General features: G+C 37.1%; 1 protein-coding gene across 1 annotated transcript in view; it reads right to left on the minus strand.

Moving 5' to 3' along the window:
* Window positions 1-5816: 5816 nt before the first annotated feature.
* The window catches only part of LOC146001319 (uncharacterized), a 38501-nt gene continuing 25968 nt past the window's right edge, over window positions 5817-18349 (minus strand). Inside the window, exon 3 of the mRNA XM_083138631.1 lies at window positions 5817-6247. Within this exon, the coding sequence (XP_082994757.1) occupies window positions 5827-6247 (421 nt within the window). The 3' untranslated portion in view covers window positions 5817-5826. The remainder of the gene's footprint in view (window positions 6248-18349) is intronic.

Below are 18349 nucleotides of genomic sequence, written 5' to 3' on the forward strand. Positions count from 1 at the left end.
ATTTTATTATAAAACATAAACGAAATGTAATAATTCAACCTTCTAGCAAGGTCTTCTTCAGACTCTGCACTAAGTACAAATGTAACAAGGTACAAAATAGGATGATATATATACACAAAAATTACTACCCTCCAGACTATTAGAAAGTTGTTCTGGAACATTCTAGCAGGTGACTTTCACTTGTCAACTGTACTTTCACCTGAAAGGCGATTTAGCTAAACATTTTCTTTCATCTGGAATGTGGTTGGACTCTTTACTCACGCTCTTTTAACTTCATTCTTCTTTCTTCTTCTCTCCTCTTTCTCTCTTGTCCTTTCCACTCTTTCTAACACCTTCTTCCATTCTTTGATTATCTTCAGTCCCCCATTCCACTTCATTGTGTCTTCACCTTTCTTCTCTATTTTCTTGGCACCCTTACATTTTCTCACTAGTTTTCTCTTCTCCCTTCCTATCTGCTTAGCCTCATCTCACTCTATGTTGTGTCCTGTTTCTCTCATGTGTTTAAATATTGCATTTCTCTTTCTCTTAAGTCGTACATCAACCCTAATCCCTTATTGTGACAGCAGCTATACTCAAGAAAGAAAAGGAAAAAAAAGAAAAGTAGATAATTTGAGTCAAAAAGAAAGGGAAGGGATGAAGAAAATCAAGACAAAAAGGATGTGGTGATAGAGAAGGCAGATAAAGAAGCAATTGTGGTGATGGAAAGAGAATGGTACGAGAGGACGTATGAAGACCTAAAAGAGAACGGATATGAGGAGATTTGTGGAACAGAAGAACAAACTATAAAAAAAGGGACTTACAAGAATGTAGGAGGAGAGGATTCAAGAAGTGTATAAAGGAGACAGGAAGACTACCAAGATTGAAAGGCTTTCGAAAGATACACAAAGAGGAGATAAGTTGAGATCAGTAATGGACTGCAGAAACAATATTTTGGAACCCTTGGAAAAGAAATTAAAGAAAGTTATTGAAGTGTTAGTAACACAGCAAGAAAGCAGAGCAGTTAAGCACAGTGAACAATTGGTGGACCTCATAAAAGGACTTAAGTTAAATGAGATGAAGACGAAAATGTTTAGCTTAGATGTGAAAAGTATGTTCCCAAGCATCAAAAGGTGACACGTTTTGGAAATTGAATATAGGTTCAAGCCTAAGCCAAGCATTGGTTGAATTGGTTATGAATGAATGAGAAAAGAAAGTCGTAGAAAAAGGAGGTGACAAAATGATTCTGCGATTCTGTTTTGCAGATATGTGGACGATTGTTTTGGCATATGGAAGGGAACGAAGTCAACATATTTCACAAAGAAATACAAGATGAAGAAAGAGGGATATTGTTGGAACTCGAAATAGAAGAAGAAGACAAGGTAAGCTACCTAGATATATTGATGAAAAGGAAGAGAGGACAAGAAATTGAAACCGCTTGGCATCAGAAGAAGTGTGCAGCAGGGATATTCTGCCACAAAGAAGTGATGTAAGTGAGCTGAAAAAAAATAATTTTATAAAGAATATGGAGGACAGAATCAAGAAAATGTACACAAAAGAATGTGAAAATTAATTCAAAATAAATAGCCTATGGAAACAGCTGGAAAAGAATGGCTACAAGAAGGAGGATAGACTGGACATAAACAGAAGGAAGAAAAGTGGCAGGGGAGAATTGGAAGAGAAAGAAAAAGAGGAAGGGAAAGAAAAAAGAGGAGGTTTGGAATAAGGAGTATGGGGAAGAACACAGAAAAGAAATGCAAAGTGCTTAGGAAAGCGGGCATTAAAACTTACAGGAAGGGAGGGAGAAGTATCTTAAGAATAGCAAAGAATGCAGACAAGAAAAAGGAAAACAGAAGAGAAAGGGATTATCTACGAAGTGAAATGTAAAGAATGTCAGAGTGTGTACATAGGAGAAATGAAAAAGGGGCTGAAATACAGGTTGAAACAACATAGGGTTGATGTACGACTTAAGAGAGAGAGAAATGCAATATTTAAACACACGAGAGAAACAGGACATGACATAGAGCGGGATGAGGCTAAGCAGATAGGAAAGGAGAAGAGAATACTAGTGAGAAAATAGAAGGATGCCAAGAAAATAGAGAAGAAAGGTGAAGAAGACACAATGAACTGGAATGGGGGACTGAAGATAAACAAAAGAATGGAAGAAGGTGTTAGAAAGAGTGGAAAGGACAAGAGAGAAAGAAGAGAGAAAGAGGAGAGAAGCAAGAAGAATGAAGGAAAAAGAGCGTGAGATAAAGAGTCCAACCACATTCCAGATGAAATAAAATGTTTAGGTAAATCGCCTTTCAGGTGAAAGTACAATTGATAAGGGAAAGCCACCTGTTAGAATGTTCCAGAACAACTTTCCAATAGTCTGGAGGGTAGTAATTTTTGTGTATATATATCATCCTGTTTTGTACCTTGTTACATTTGTACGTGGTGCAGAGTCTGAAGAAGACCTTGCTAGAAGATTGAAACGTTACGTTTAGTTTATGTTTTATAATAAAATAAATTTCTGCCTTGGTCAGCATATTGATTTTTTCAAACACAATGTGTATGTATGCACTGGCCCTTGCGCCTGTAGGCGTTAGCATTTACATATGTAAACTTTGAGAGTTTCTCTTTTCTTTTATGCATCATTCATCTCTCTCTACCATGCTTTGTCCCAAAATTATGACTGTTTAAAATTGCACCATTATTTTAAGGACACATTGTACATCCATGTAACACATACACATGAGGTATTACAATATCTTAAAAGTTTCTGCTGTTATTTCATTCAAAATCTTGTAACAATATCTGTAAGACTGTGTATGTGTACAGAACAATTTTGGCAAACAGAAGTTGAATATCAATTAATCAGAGATGCAAAATGAACATACACTGATGATTTTCACTGAGAATTTTGTATTTTTCAAATTACCAGAGGTTTACCGGGTTTCCAAGTGCATGGGAACCCTGCCAAATCTTGACAATTTTATTCAATAAAGAATTTTGGGACAGGTTTTCTTGTAGGAAAACTGATTGTTTACTAGCAACGCAGCAATTGTGAAGTGGATCTGCATAATCACATAAAACCATATGTTGTCCAAATATTTCAAAGCCTGTTGACAAGATTTCGAGTTTCATTCTTTGAAAAATGTTTTGTTACAAAAAGCCAAGCAGTGGAAACTATTCGACAACAAAATGTAGATTAAGTTGATTGACAGTTTCTATAGATGCTATGCCATTAACAGAGAGCAACAAAGAGACAACTTAACAAGCTTTCTTTTCCTTTAAAAAATGAAGCCAGGAAGTGAAAATAAACCTAAATAACCTTATATTGCTTTTTGGAATTGTGTGCTTTAGTATAATAACACATTTTCTTGGATTTTGAAGTAATTTGGAACTAATAGAATCACGTGCCTATAAAAAAATAAAGATTTTCACAAAAATGGCACTTGAAAAGTGAGTCAAATTTGATTTTTTTTATAAATTCGTAAGTCTCTAGTCAGTTTTGTGGCCCATTAATATGTTCTAAATATGTTTCTTAGTGTTAACCTCAGTTCCGCAATCTGAGTCTCAAGTGTCATGCCTGAGATATATTGCCTCCAGTTATGAATATTTAACACAATCTTATGCATTCAGGAACATAACAAAGGTTGACCTATTGTCTAGTGAAGTTATCGTTTTTACCAATCTACGAAATGTGTATTGTATAGTAGAAAGGAACATCATGTCATCAGAAATAGGAAGGTATAGTAGGTACTTTTACTTGCAGATCATGATAATGTTTTATAGATATAAGCCCTTAGCCATGTGAATAAAACAAACTAATTGTAAACCAATGTTTAATCATTTACTGATTGGAAGTATTTATGTAAACATAAAAAAAGCACATTCATGGAAGCCTGCATGTTACTCACCTTATTTATCATTCACAAATTATATAAATAAATAACAAACTATATAAGAATTGTAAACTTGAGAGTTCACTTTTTTATGCTTCCTGATCTGAAGATATCCAATTCTTAAGACATCATCATGTAGGTGTAATTACAGTTGTAGGTTCTACCCCTTACGCTAGATGGTGGATGCCCCCAAAATTCATCCTTCTAGGAAATTAATATCTATATGACGAAGTATGGATGATGACAGCCCAAGAACTAAGGTCTCTATGATTAAGGTGACATAGTGACTGTTGATCCTTGAGTGGGCCCGGAAAAACAAGATAAGTTTTGGTCTGATGAAAGAACCTTTCGATAAGGTGAAAACATTCGGCTTGTAACACAAACTTCCTTACAATACGTTTTTTTTTAAAAGAATCACATTTTCCAAATTATTCAGTGCACATTAAATACATGCCAGAACACCAAAGGCTACACAAGGATAAAACCTCGAATATTTTGAATTAATTGGATTCTGTCAAAATAATTTATTAAATGTTGAATAGAAAATAGGCGTTTTAAGTTATATGAATTTCTGAATGTCATCTAAGATGCTGCTTCCGTTTAAATGAATTCTCACATGTTGATCATAAAAAGAGCTCTCCAGTATGAATTCCAAAATGTTTTCTAAGATCTTCATTCTGTGCAAATAATTTATTACATGTTGAACACACATTGGGCTTCTCTGCAGAATGAATTATTAAATGTTTTCTAAGATGTTCCCTCCGTGCAAATGATTTGTTACATGTTGAACACACATAGGGCTTCTCTGCAGTATGAATTCTTAAATGCCTTCTAAGATCTCCCTTCCGTGCAAATGATTTGTTACATGTTGAACACACATGGGGCTTCTCTCCAGCATGAATTCTTAAATGCCCTCTAAGATCTCCCTTCCGTGCAAATGATTTGTTACATGTTGAACACACATGGGGCTTCTCTCCAGCATGAATTCTTAAACATTTTCTAAGATCTTCCTTCCATGCAAATGATTTGTTACATGTTGAACACACATGGGGCTTCTCTCCAGCATGAATTCTTAAATGTTTTCTAAGATCTTCCTTCCGTGCAAATGATTTGTTACATGTTGAACACACATGGGGCTTCTCTCCAGTATGAATTTTTAAATGAATTCTAAGATCTTCCTCCTGTGCAAATGATTTGTTACATGTTGAACACACATAGGGCTTCTCTGCAGAATGAATTATTAAATGTTTTCTAAGATCTCTCTTCCGTGCAAATGATTTGTTACATGTTGAACACACATGGGGCTTCTCCCCAGTATGAATTCTTAAATGCCCTCTAAGAATTTCCTTCCGTGCAAATGATTTGTTACATGTAGAACACACATAGGGCTTCTCCCCAGTATGAATTCTTAAATGCCTTCTAAGAATTTCCTTACTTGCAAATGCTTTGTTACATGTTGAACACACATGGGGCTGCTCTGTAGAATGAATTATTAAATGTTTTCTAAGATCTCCCTTCCGTGCAAATGATTTGTAACATGTTGAACACACATAGGGCTTCTCTCCAGTATGAATTCTTAAATGCCTCCTAAGATCTCCCTTCCGTGCAAATGCTTTGTTACATGTTGAACACACATGGGGCTGCTCTGTAGAATGAATTATTAAATGTTTTCTAAGATCTCCCTTCCGTGCAAATGATTTGTTACATGTTGAACACACATGGGGCTTCTCTCCAGTATGAATTCTTAAATGCTTTCTAAGAATTTCCTTACTTGCAAATGATTTGTTACATGTTGAACACACATGGGTCTCCTCTCCGGTATGAATTCTTAAATGCCTTCTAAGCTCTTCCTTCAGTGCAAATGATTTGTTACATGTTGAACACACATAAGGCTTCTCTCCAGAATGAATTATTAAATGTTTCCTAAGATATGACTTCAGTGCAAATGCATTATTACACACTAAACATACAATGGGCTTGTCTCCAGTGTGAGTTCTGGAATGTTTCGGTAGATCATCCTTGCTTGCAAGACTATGAGTGTTCCAATGCTTCTAATTTTTTGCTTCAATGCTAGAGGTTTCATGCAGGTTGAATACAAAAAAGAATTTTCACCACTATGAACTCCTGTATCTGTATATTCCACGAGACATTTTGTCTCCTTAAATGATTCCTTGCACATTGAGCACTCAAAAGATTTTGTTCTAGTCTGATCTTGCACGGGAAACACAAGTTCACATTTATCATTAAACAAATTACTTCCATCATTCAAAATGACAAAACCTTCAGAGTTTGAAGATTTTGTAGATTCTCCTTCCCTTGTAGATTCAAGAGTAGTTCCACAATCCTTTGTCACAGAGCAGAAAGTTGTCGCTTGTGTCAAGCTGCAAGAAAGAAATCCTATTGGAAGTGATTTGGGTCTGAAGTTTTGAGTTCTAACCTACGTTTAAGATGTGAATGTATATCATTGTATTTGGTACAGTCAATAAATAATCGGATTAATGCCATGAAAAAGCTGCTAAATAAAGTGACAGAGCGATGCAACTTATGCGATATGTATGCCAGGCTGGGGTGTGATATATGTCTGCGCGACGAGTTCCAGACCACGTTGCAGCACTGGTAGAAAGAGAGGTTGTGTATGTGCAATTTGCCTCCAAGGTGCAAAAAGTGGAAACACCCCTCTTCCCTGCAACCCCCCCAAAAAACAGACTTTGTTTCCAAGGTATTGTTCGTGTTTCTCTTTGATCATCGTGGTCCACTTCTCGGTTGCTTCCTCCGGCAGGGTGAGAAAAGGATGCTGCTCTGTACTCCGACATCTTGCAAAACGAGGTGAGACCTGTAATCAGGTGCCAGCGGCATGGCTTCTTGTCATGAGGTGTCATCTTACTGCAAGACAATGTATGTCCCCACGTTGCTGGACACACTATGGACACGATCGCACAAATGGGTTGGGAATGCTTAGATCATCCACCCTACATCATGTGTTTAGCCCACTGAAAGGTGCCCTACATGACATCTACTTTTTCTCAGATGCACAACTGGAGGAGGCGATCTTCCTGGCCTACATATACCATAAGTTTCATCGCTCTTGTCACTTTATTTCGCTTTTTCATGGCATTAATCAGGTAATTTATTCACTGTACCATATACAAGTATTTTTATTAACAAGCACGTCATCAATATATACACCAGTAATAACCTGGAAAAAGATGTACATTATTAAAGACAATTATGACAGGATATTTAAAAAAATGTGTGCAACTACCTCATATGGTTTTAAAGTTTCTAAGACCAATTTCACAATGGAAATTATTGATTAGTAGCTATAACCCAATTATTCCACATTTCAAAATGATAAGATCATGAAGGATGAAACGTTATTTTAAAGTAAAAATACTATAATTGTCTAACACTAAGAATAACTTCAAGTACTGTGGAATACCTTATAGAGTGATTCAATAGCCGCACAACCTAAATTTTAAATGACTGTACCAAAAAACTGTAAGGGATATTTATGCAGGGTTTTTCTGCAAAATGAAGCCTCACTTATTGAGATATTTTTCAATGCTGAACCTTATCGGTTTACATCATACAAAAAATTGTATAAATTAATAACATTAATTGATTTTGTTTATTTCACTTTGCTTTTCTGCCACTTTTGTCTAATCGCAAGAATGAGGATGAGTGATGATATGATGAATGGATGCTTACAAACACCTATGCCCAGGCTGGAATTCAGACCCAGGTCTTTTGGCATCATAGTGATGTGCTAACCACAAGGTCACAGAGACCAGCACAAGTTAACAACAAACAGATGCCATATTTTCCATAAATGCAGTTTTCAGCAAGATAACAGTGCAATAATCTTTTAAAGGGTCATAATTAGACAACTGAAGAGATGTTACTATGTCATTTGCGACCACCATTAGTCACAACTCATTAGTACAATTCTCCAAAGGATATCCACAATGTACAGATCACTCCAAATGATTTGTACAGGGTGGCTACAAACAAGCAGAAATAAAATTCCCTGACTTTTCTAGGTTTTCCAGGACAAAATTTACATTTTTCCCTGACAATTACAAACTAAACAAAATCAATGATTTTGCAAATGGAAATAATAAACTCACACAGATCCACGTATGGTTTTGTTAAGAACCAATATTATCTTCTATGGAATTGACTTAATTTCTCTATTCTCTATGATTTGAATTCAAACTGCAAAATAGTGAATTTGGAAAATTATTATAATTCACAAGCTAGGGAAGGATTACGGAATTTTGTCATACGCAGTAAGTTTAAAATAAAATACTTCATTATTTTTAAAGTTACGACTAAACGAGATAAGAGTGAATAGTGAATATTAAGAAATACAATTTGTAATTTATCAGTCTCCTTATACATTCTCGGTATTATATGTTGATATTTCCACTGAGGTTTGGAACACTCTGCTTGCAAGAACCATGAGTGCAGACTTATTTTTCCATGGATAAAGCTACTTCTCTCTTCTCTGTAAAGCAAACAACTTAACTCTTGCATATAAGTGAAACAATTGAATCGAACAAAATAAAGTGTCATATTTCCTTACATTATCAATGGGATTTCTGCTTCAGTACAGTATATCCAAGTGAACTACTGTGAAACTGACAACATGCAGTTATACCATTAATGCTGACGAAAAGGGTATGTAGGTATTAGAAATTTAATGCAAGGAATCTATAGAACTGCATTGTATAGGTACCTGATTTAGCTAACCACACATTAATTGATTGATTGATTTAGTTTATTTTACTTCGTGTTTTGTGCCTCTTGGCTAATTTGTGAAGATGGGGATGAGTGATGAAATTGATGAATGGACATTCACAAACAACAAAGCCCGAGCAGGATTCGAACCCGGGACCCTTGGCATTGTAGCGCGATGTGATAACCACTCGGCCACCGGGTCCGGCCCTAACCACACATTAAAACAGGAACACACTAATAATAAAAGCTTCTGAAAGTTCATATACGAGGGGCATCCTGAAAAAAGCTCCAATGGTGCCTATACACAGCACTAGTGGTCAGAGATAGACACACACGCATGCAGGCAGGAAGAAGTGGCATGTAGCTGTAATCTGGTACAGTTGCAATGCAGCCGTTTTAGGACAGTTCTAGGTTAAAGATTGCAGCTCTCAAACAGTCTCCCACCGACTGCGATGTAGCCTACATTGGACACTCAGAATTTGGCCCAGAGCCACCAGCAATCGTGTGAGGTGTGCAGACCGGACACCATGAGTGATAGTATGGTCAGACGATGGTGTACACAATTCATGGAAGGCCAATTGAATGTGCACAACCCCATACAGCTGAGTACACATGGGCCCTTTGAATCACTTCAGGTGAGAGATCATGGACCACTCCCTGTACAGCCCTGGCCTTGAATGTATCGACTTTCATCTCTTTGTTTAACTGAAGAGGTATCTGGCAGGGCAACGATTTGACAGCTACATTGCGGTAGAGATAGTTCCAGTCTTTGCTGTCAGACACATATACCATGGGCATACAAAATTTAGTGCCATGCTACAACAAATGCCAGAACAACGGTGGTGATTATGCCGAAAATTAGGTTAGGGACTCACTGTTACTAATGAAATAAATTCCAACTGATATTCATGTTTTATTTACGCCTAATCGGTAGGGACCTTGATATTTTTTTTTTTTTTTCAAATTGGTGTATTTTCTTATTTTTTATTTTTTACTACATTTTTCCCAAAATTCACATTTTCATTTTAGCGCATTTTCTGGCAAATATATGAAAGTATACCTTCATGGTGTTTTTAAACTATTGTTTCAAATTGTAAGTCATATGACTTATGCCTCTTCGTGAGAGTTTGATATCTTGAAAGTTATTTTCCATACCCCTTTTTTAATTTTAAGGTAAGGATTTTAGATACGAGTAATGGAATTTTCCCAGTATATACTGAAGGGTGCATAATGACCATAACTGGCGACATACCCAAAAAATTAAAATCAATCAATCTCACGTGACAATACCGATATATTATGGCACCAAAAATAGGCATTATCTTTTTTTGACTTGTTAGTGTTACGTTTCCCAAAATTCGAGTTTTTGTTTTAGAAAATTTTTCTGCCAAATATACCAAAACTTAATACTCTATTGTGCATTTAAACTATTATTTTAAATTGTAGGTCACATCGTCTACGTATTTTCGTGACAGTTTGATATGTTGGAACAGATTTTTGAGGTAGTAAGAGTAAAGTGCTCCCCTGCACTCTTCCATGGAGGTGTAGGACCCCACACTTTCTTGATGACGGCTGAATGGGGGGTGATGTGATCAGGACCACGCTCCTGGCTACATTTATCCCTCCAAGTTTCCTCAAAGTACCAGCTTCATGTGATGCTGGATGGGTGCCGGATCAGTTTGAATAGGTGGAAAACATCCTGGTTCTCCCCCGCAGGGGATTGACCCCGGGTCTCTTGCATAGTAGTCACACACCCTAACGACTGAGCTCCATTATTACTCACTCGACAAATGCCGATGGTGGGCACTTAGCTTGGTAATTCAAAACATACCTCGTGCGACAAATACAAAGATGTGGCTCCCGCGTGACGGTAGATATGCACTTGATCTCCTGTTAGAACCCTGCTACTTTGCTTTGTGATGCAAATGGTTTTGATAGAAATTGAAAAAATCGTGAGAAATACATGATTTAATGTGATTGTCGGAATTATTCCATGTACGTATAACTCTATAGTTTACTCTTGAGTAAAATGTCAGAAAACTTGCATGTTCTATGCACACAAACATGGCCTAGAAAAGACAAGAATGTTGGATTTCATGGAATTTTTCGTTGTTTTAGGAAATTTCTTTTAAAAAAAATAGCTAAAAATCGACAACAATTTCGCATTATTTCAATATTTCGAATGGGCGAAAAATGTGTCCAGACATCACTGCACATTCCTAAACATAACTTCAAAGCAATTACCATTTTTCACGGTTTTGGCGTTTGCGAAAAATCAATGTCCCTACTAATCGGAAATTACTTTCTGGCCACCCCTCGTATAAATCAGTAGATGGAAAGTGAAAATTTAGCAGGGCTGGCAGAGAAAAGTCAATTCTTGAAGAAAATGATTTGCTTTTATGATTGAATGATTCGAGTAAATATGATATTAAAATATTTATGTATTTGTTATTAGTATTTTATTTCATAATATTGGACATTAACCTTACTCAATGAGAGATTAATGACCATCTCTCACGAATTTAGACAGACAGGACAGAGAGTGGCGTTAATTTCATTGCAATACTAGTGTTGCAGTAAATTTGAGGTTGGGAGCATGCACTTGCCAATTTTTATAACGTTCACCAATGCAGATTTATGTTTCACTTTTTCGTGATAGTATTCATTATATATCCCATTTTGTTGGATTTTTCTTGATATCCAAGAATAGTGCAATGTCATTGTAAACGTATGTTAACTTGTGCGAAACCAGGATTACATCAGGATGATGAAAGAAAACCTTCGTAAGCACTGCTACATTAAATAAGGTGAAGTGAGCCACAAGAGTAATAAAATTCCAGCAGCATATTTGCAGTCTAAAGCTCTTCTTGTTTATGCATGTGATTTTTGTTGCATGTTGTAGTCCATGCAATTTCTGTCGCATGTTGTAGTGAGATACTTTGTCAGGTGGCGATATTCGACAAAAAATCGTATGTATCAATGGAACCTATTTGTTTCCATGTTCCTTCAGTTTGCCCAACAAAATGCCTTACTACGACGTCCGACAACTATTAGATGGTGCCACCCGCTCTTATCCCTTCCATCTATTGACAAGTCCCCTTACTACTCCCATATGGACAAGAAAAAATGATAATTCAATGCATTTTCCATGTAATATTTAGAGGCTTAACCGTCCTACTGGCCCTATGATACCATATGGTATCATGGTGCTGATTACAAAATGAATGTGCTTTTGGACCTTCATACTCTTATGTTTGAATGGAAACTCTGACACAGGTCTGGAGAAAGCATGGGAAATTCATATTGATGGCCAACCTCCAACCCCCCCTCTCCCTCTCTACGCAACATATCCATGCCACATTTCCAAACAGAGTTTCACATTTTGGCTCATTATTCAACTTGTATGGCACCCAGGAACATGAAACATGTTTTAATCTCTTTGGAAACATCCATTCTTTGAAAAGAATACTATAGCGGGAGAAGAGGGGGAAAAGTCCAGATATTTGTTTTTTTCATTGAAATTTGGTGGTTGCACCCCCAAACCCCCCTTCCTCAGTTCGGCGTTCTAAATTGTACACGGTTGCATGCTCTGATGTTTTAGCTGGAAAACAAAACTTATCCGAAGTAAATTGCTCGCATAGTGCCTGAGTTATAACAATTTTCCTTCAAAAATGCAAATTACCTATTTTTCGTTTAAAAAAAAATAACACTTTGGCTTATTATTCAACTTGTATGGCACCCAAGAACATGAAACATGTTTCATTCCCTTGAGAAATGTCCATTCTTTGAAAAGAATACTAAAGTTCACGTCTTCTCCTCAAAATAGCGGGAGAAGAGGGGGCAAACTCCAGTTTTCTATGTTTTTCCCATTGAAATTCGGGGAACTGTGCCCCCCTCCTCCGTCCGATGTTCTGAATTGTACACGGTTGCATGCACTGATGTTTTAGCTGCAAAACAAAACTTATCCGAAGTAGATTGCTCCCATAGTGCCCGAGTTATAACAATTTTCCTCCAAAGAGTGTTCGAATTTAAAATTCCCGCCGAGAAGCCCGGGGGAAAGAAATTTCTCTCTCTGTCTCCTCCTGCCATCACTGGTTTCTGGTGCCGTGGTTGCGTTGCGCATAAAAGGGACCTAAAAGTTGAGGCCAAAACTTACGAATAAGATTTCCTGTTCCCGTGAAGAGATCCATAACGATATCTTTAAATAAATAAATACATTAAAAAAAAAAAAAGTCATTGAAGACGAAATTCCATGACATTTTTTTACACCTCAAATTCCCTGACTTTTCCTGGTTTCCCAGGTCAGTCGCCACCCTGTTGTAGCATCTTGGACATGGAAAGGGTTTCTCTCGAATATGATATCCAGCATGGGAGATCCTCCTGGATAGCCAGATCTCTATATCCTGTCCTGTATATCCAGAGGAACTCCCATTTTAGATATTTATTGGATATGAGGTATTAAGTCCACATGCTAATCAAAAATTGGCGTAAACGTCTTGATACCAGTGGGTAGATTCTATGAGAGTGTCTAGTCTCAATTTAGTAATGTTAGGACTCGAATTTTGTGATTCAGTGACTCGCAAACACGCCACAAAGCATTTGCACTGTACATAGGCTATTGTTTGACCAAGCAAGTGACCCATGTGCACAAGGCCAGGAAAAGTTCCTGGATTTGAATTTGAATTTAAAATTGTGGGTGCGTCAGCACTAAGGCTATTTTGCACCCGTCACATTATACGGGGTCCAGCCCCTTATCGTTACAAATAACAACTCTATCGTTGCAACTAAAATCATAAAAAAATATTAAAATGTTCTGACTTTCGTTAAAAGCTGAGGCTGTAAAGCGGCACTCAGCACACATAAGGACACAAAAACAGGACAATATGAACAAAATTATACTGACCAAGGGGCCAGTCGCCAGAGCCTCGTTAGTCTTCAGTCCAGGGTGTACTAATGTGGAAGTGAGGTTGACATTTGGGTGTACTATGTGGAAGGTGCACCCCTTACACCCCAAAAAGTTCCTGGAGTTACAAGACTTTGTCTCACTCACTATGCATGGTTGTACTGAGGGAATAGTTGCAGTCCGGCATCGGACTTAAGCATGCAAATAATAGTTTATCGTATGTGTAGACGAGGTCTTCGATTTGCATAAATCTAGTCCAAGAATGTTCTTTTCATGTTCAAAGTATGTGTGAAAAATATCAGGATAATTTCCAGATTGGGTGCAATTTTAGTATAAAATATATCCTTGCACACAATGAAATAAAAACATCCAGATAAGGCCGCAATCACGGGTACCAAAGTCACATTGATATCTGAAACATGTCCGAAAGTCATGCATACAATGTCCAAAACATGTCTTCCTGGATTTCTCCCGAGTCCACATATGGATGTTCAGAGGATATTAAATGGATGTCAACTGGACATTCCCAGATATCCAGAATTTTGGCATGAATATCCTAATGATATGAATTAGATGTCTTATGGATATTTGTGTGCTGCATGGGGAGCAGCATTTGATGGGTTTTGGGTTTGGCAATTATGCATGCTAAGTGAAAAAGAGCAATTTGGCAATTATGCATGCTAAGTGAAAAAGAGCAATTTTAAGGCAATAATTTCTTAGCTGGCAACACTAGCAGGCCAAAATTTTGTCAACAGATGCACGCAAGATGCATGTAAGTATTGGCCACACATTTTATGTGAAATCATAAATCTTATGTTAAGGGGAATAAACAATGCAGTTGATAATATAAGACGTAAGCGAGTTACTTAAGATATATCCGCGAAACTTACTTGTAAATGTTCTATGCATCGAGTTCCAAGTGGATGGTGGCAGAGGCCACCAAAATTAATAGAACATTTACAGGTAAGTATCGTGGATATATCTTTAGGAACTCACTTACGTCTTATACATAAATCTTAATTTTGCACCAAATTTGGCCTTCTGATACAATGCTACGCTACCCCTGGCTACACTGAATTTCTAATTCGTCTGTCAATACACACACACATATATTGTATTATTATATATGTGAATGACAATACAATAACTTTTGTGTTTATAAAAAAGCTTATATATATTTTTGTTTCAAGGGAAGGTCTTCAATGTTATTTAAATTGAGCTCTGGTATGGGACTTCAGGATGCTAATAGTTTAAAATCTGCAAGGTAATCAAGACAAAAGACCAGTATCTGACGTCATATTACTTACGTCCCAACATTTTGGAAAATAATGTTAAAAAACTCAGGAAATTTGGAAGTTGGGTACGTACCCCTATCTCTTAATTGACACAAATAAAAAATAATGATCCTGTCTTATAGTAGGAATATGTAAATACAATTCACCAAAATTTACTCAACACTTAAATAATAAGGGGGAGCAGTGAAAGAAGGAAAGCATTGTGGTTGGAATAAGTTTTCCGAAATGTCTGCTTTTATTACATGACTAGCTTAATGATTTAATCGAGACACTAACATCAAAACTGTGATTTTAAAAAAAAAAAAAAAAAAACAAGAAAAAGTCATGCATTGGGATTGAAGGAATATACAATCTTGACAAAAGGGGACATCTAGTAGGCGCATGATATTGCCATTCCACGGGCATGTTCCAAAGGTTGCACAAGTTTAACGCATGAAACGAGTTGTGACAACTGGCCATTCCAACAGTGCTTCCTGCATTTCACATGACAATGAACTTCAAAACACATATGAACTCTGAGGCAAGTTAATTGTGTTAAAATCGTCTGTTTGTTGCAGAAACGCAGGAAAACATGTGAAAAAAAAACACATCTTCAAGCTGCAGAAAGTGCTGGGTTGGTAGGATGATGAGCATGCGTGAAATGTGTAAGTGTGTAAATTGCAGAGTAATTAGAAAGATAAAAAAAAATTATGCAGTATGCTAGTTCTTTCAGCAGGTATTGCAGTTTTGACTCTTCTTCTTCTTCCATTGTTTGTAGAAAGAGTTGGTAGATTATCAAAGATAGACCAAAGCAGAAAATTTTGTGGCAAAATGTATATTCTTAGTGAATGCATTGTTTATCTAATTTTTCAAATCTTGTAGCAAATTTGCTAAGAGAATGCAAAGTAAACAACAATTTTCGATGATTTTTATATTGGAGACATGCACAGCAGTTGCTGGGCCAGAGCAAAGCATTTGAAACACGTGGTCATGTGCAAGTAGAACTCGTACAAGTATTCAAGTAAAGAATGAAAATTTTTAAGAACTCTTTTAAAAAGAACTTATTTGAGTTGGTCGAAATCTGGGTGTACAGAGATGTGCAGCTTATATATTATTTGTGTAGAAGCATGGACGTTCGCAGTATTTTTTATAGGGAGGGGCAAACGAGGCATATGTTACTGTCCCCATAGCAGTGTTGCCTCCTGAGGCATACGTCAACCCTTGCCTCTTGAAGAAAAAAACTTTTTCAGACTGAAAATATAAGGTTCCTTCCAACCCCCTTCCAATAATTAAAAAAATTCTGTGGCTGAAATGATATGTAATGTGTGTAGTTCAAAGTGTATGTTAACATCCATTTCCCAGGGGGGGTGGGGTCACCCAGATTGAACCCTCCCCTTTCGGAGGGGCATGCACTCTGCCATCGATTTGAGTATTTTAAAAGCACAATTCAATGCAGACGCTGATCTTTATCTTTTGGTAGTTAATAATTATTAACATGGACATCAGCAGCACATTTTATTGCCACTAATATAGCAGACTTCATCTTGTGTGTCATCCATAAATATTCCAAACAAAACACAGTCAATTTTGTACCTAAAGTCATAATAATAACTACTTTCATCAGGAAATTATTTCGATTCATGTGTTTTGTCGTGCCTTTTGGAATGCACCTCAGAAGAAGCATTTCAGCTGGAATGTGGCAACATAACACAAGTTGCCAGGAGCACTGAATTTTAAAATTAAGTCAAATGTCGGTGGAAAATTATGAATTGTGACTTCTCCTGTAAATGTATGGTAAGAGTTCAGGCACATGCTGTTAGGGTCTGTTCACAAAATTTCGCCCTACTAGTGTTGCCAGCTAAGATGGTATGCCCCTAAAGTTGCACTTTTTCACATAACCAAATATAAACGCTAGTCCAAATCCATCAAATGCTGAACAAGACTCAGCAAATGACAGAGTAACAGTGGCCTAACTAAAACCATCTCAAAAATTCTTATTGAGCTCTTACACTGAAAGGAGCATTTCTGGGGGGTGGGGGGATAAAGTTGACTTACACTTGTTATTAAGATATAGAATATTCTGTGTGAAGTAAACTGATAATGGTAAGCATTGGAACATGTCTCAATGGATTAGGCTTCAAAATGCAGAAAACCCCAAGTAAATACAGTCAACTCTATACAATGACCTTTCACAGTTTCCAGGAAAAGGGTCGTTATTTCGAAGGGGTCGTTATTGGAATTTGCACAATTTATCCTGGTATTTATACAACCTGTTATGCACATGACGTGTGTTGTGAGAAGGAAAATAGAACATGAAAACGTTTTCACAGATAAAGGATTTAAAATAATGTTACTTTCTTTCAATTGTGCACAGTCGTTGCTCTTCCAGGAAATTCTTACAATTCTAGTTCATGAGAAACCAGTTTGCACTGAGACCTACTGAAAGGAAAACCATCTCTCGCTTATTGCAAGTGAAACTCAAAGAATCTTGACACCAGTCACACTGGCGTCAGCAAAAGTCAGGAAATAATCAGGCAGAATGAATGTTGGATTTTATACGAGTCTACTGGAGCATTGTCTGTTACAAGATTAAGTGGTAAGATAAGATCTCTCGGGAGAAACAACACAACCTTTCTAGGAACCTGACAAAAAAAAAAAAGCGCGTGGCTGTACATTTTGTCCTGGTTCGGCTGTGTAAAATACAACGTAAAAAAAAGTCACGTTTTCTTTGCTTCAACCAACTTCATAGTCACCCCCTCCCACATTCAAGGGAGCAGTCCAAACTTCTTCATCGACTTGCATTGTAATCCAGCGTGAAAAAGGAAACACGCAACTTGCGACCTGTTGTCACCCAATGCATATTCTAGGACACATCATTAAATAGCGTCGCAGTCGATAATCATTCGGGTTTGGAATTGGATTTCACTTTAAACTGTATATTTAGTCCCGATTAGCCCATCAGCATAAAATGAACTCAAAACAAGCTTTATGAAACCTGCGCATTTTAAGATATCAAAATGGGAGATCGTTATTTACTCTCACGTTAATAGACGATTTAATATTGGATTTAGGAGTATTCTCGATGTCAAACATCCGCTTTCTCCTTCGCGCTGGATGAGTCATCGCTGTTATCGGCAAGCAACAGCTTTGCAGACGCTAGACAAAACACTGGCGCCAGCTGCAGTGTAAAAACAAGGAGACTGGCTGGAAGTTCAAGCAACAGGTGGTTGAAGAGAAAATCCTCAGCAATTAAGATAACTCAACTGTCAAAGACTGAACTTTTATCAGCAGTGTGAAGAAGAAAGAAATGACCCTTGCTTTACGTTTTACTATGCAGCAGACAATAATACGGGCAATATTTCCTATGTAGTAAATAGCATTAAAAGAAAAAAATAGGACCTGAATTCTGCAATTATCACATTGCCTCTCTGACATTGCCGTGCACACCAGTGACGGAGAATGAGCTGGGAAGGGGAAGGGCGCTTTATTTTCTTTCTTCCAAGAATGTATCCAGAACTGGTTGCCCCATTTTAGACGCCAAAGGAAAGTAAGAGCAGTACACTTCC

The sequence above is a fragment of the Lepisma saccharinum genome, chromosome 17 (genome assembly GCF_977018435.1).
Source record: "Lepisma saccharinum chromosome 17, izLepSacc3.1, whole genome shotgun sequence".
NCBI classification, from domain to species: Eukaryota; Metazoa; Arthropoda; class Insecta; order Zygentoma; family Lepismatidae; genus Lepisma; species Lepisma saccharinum.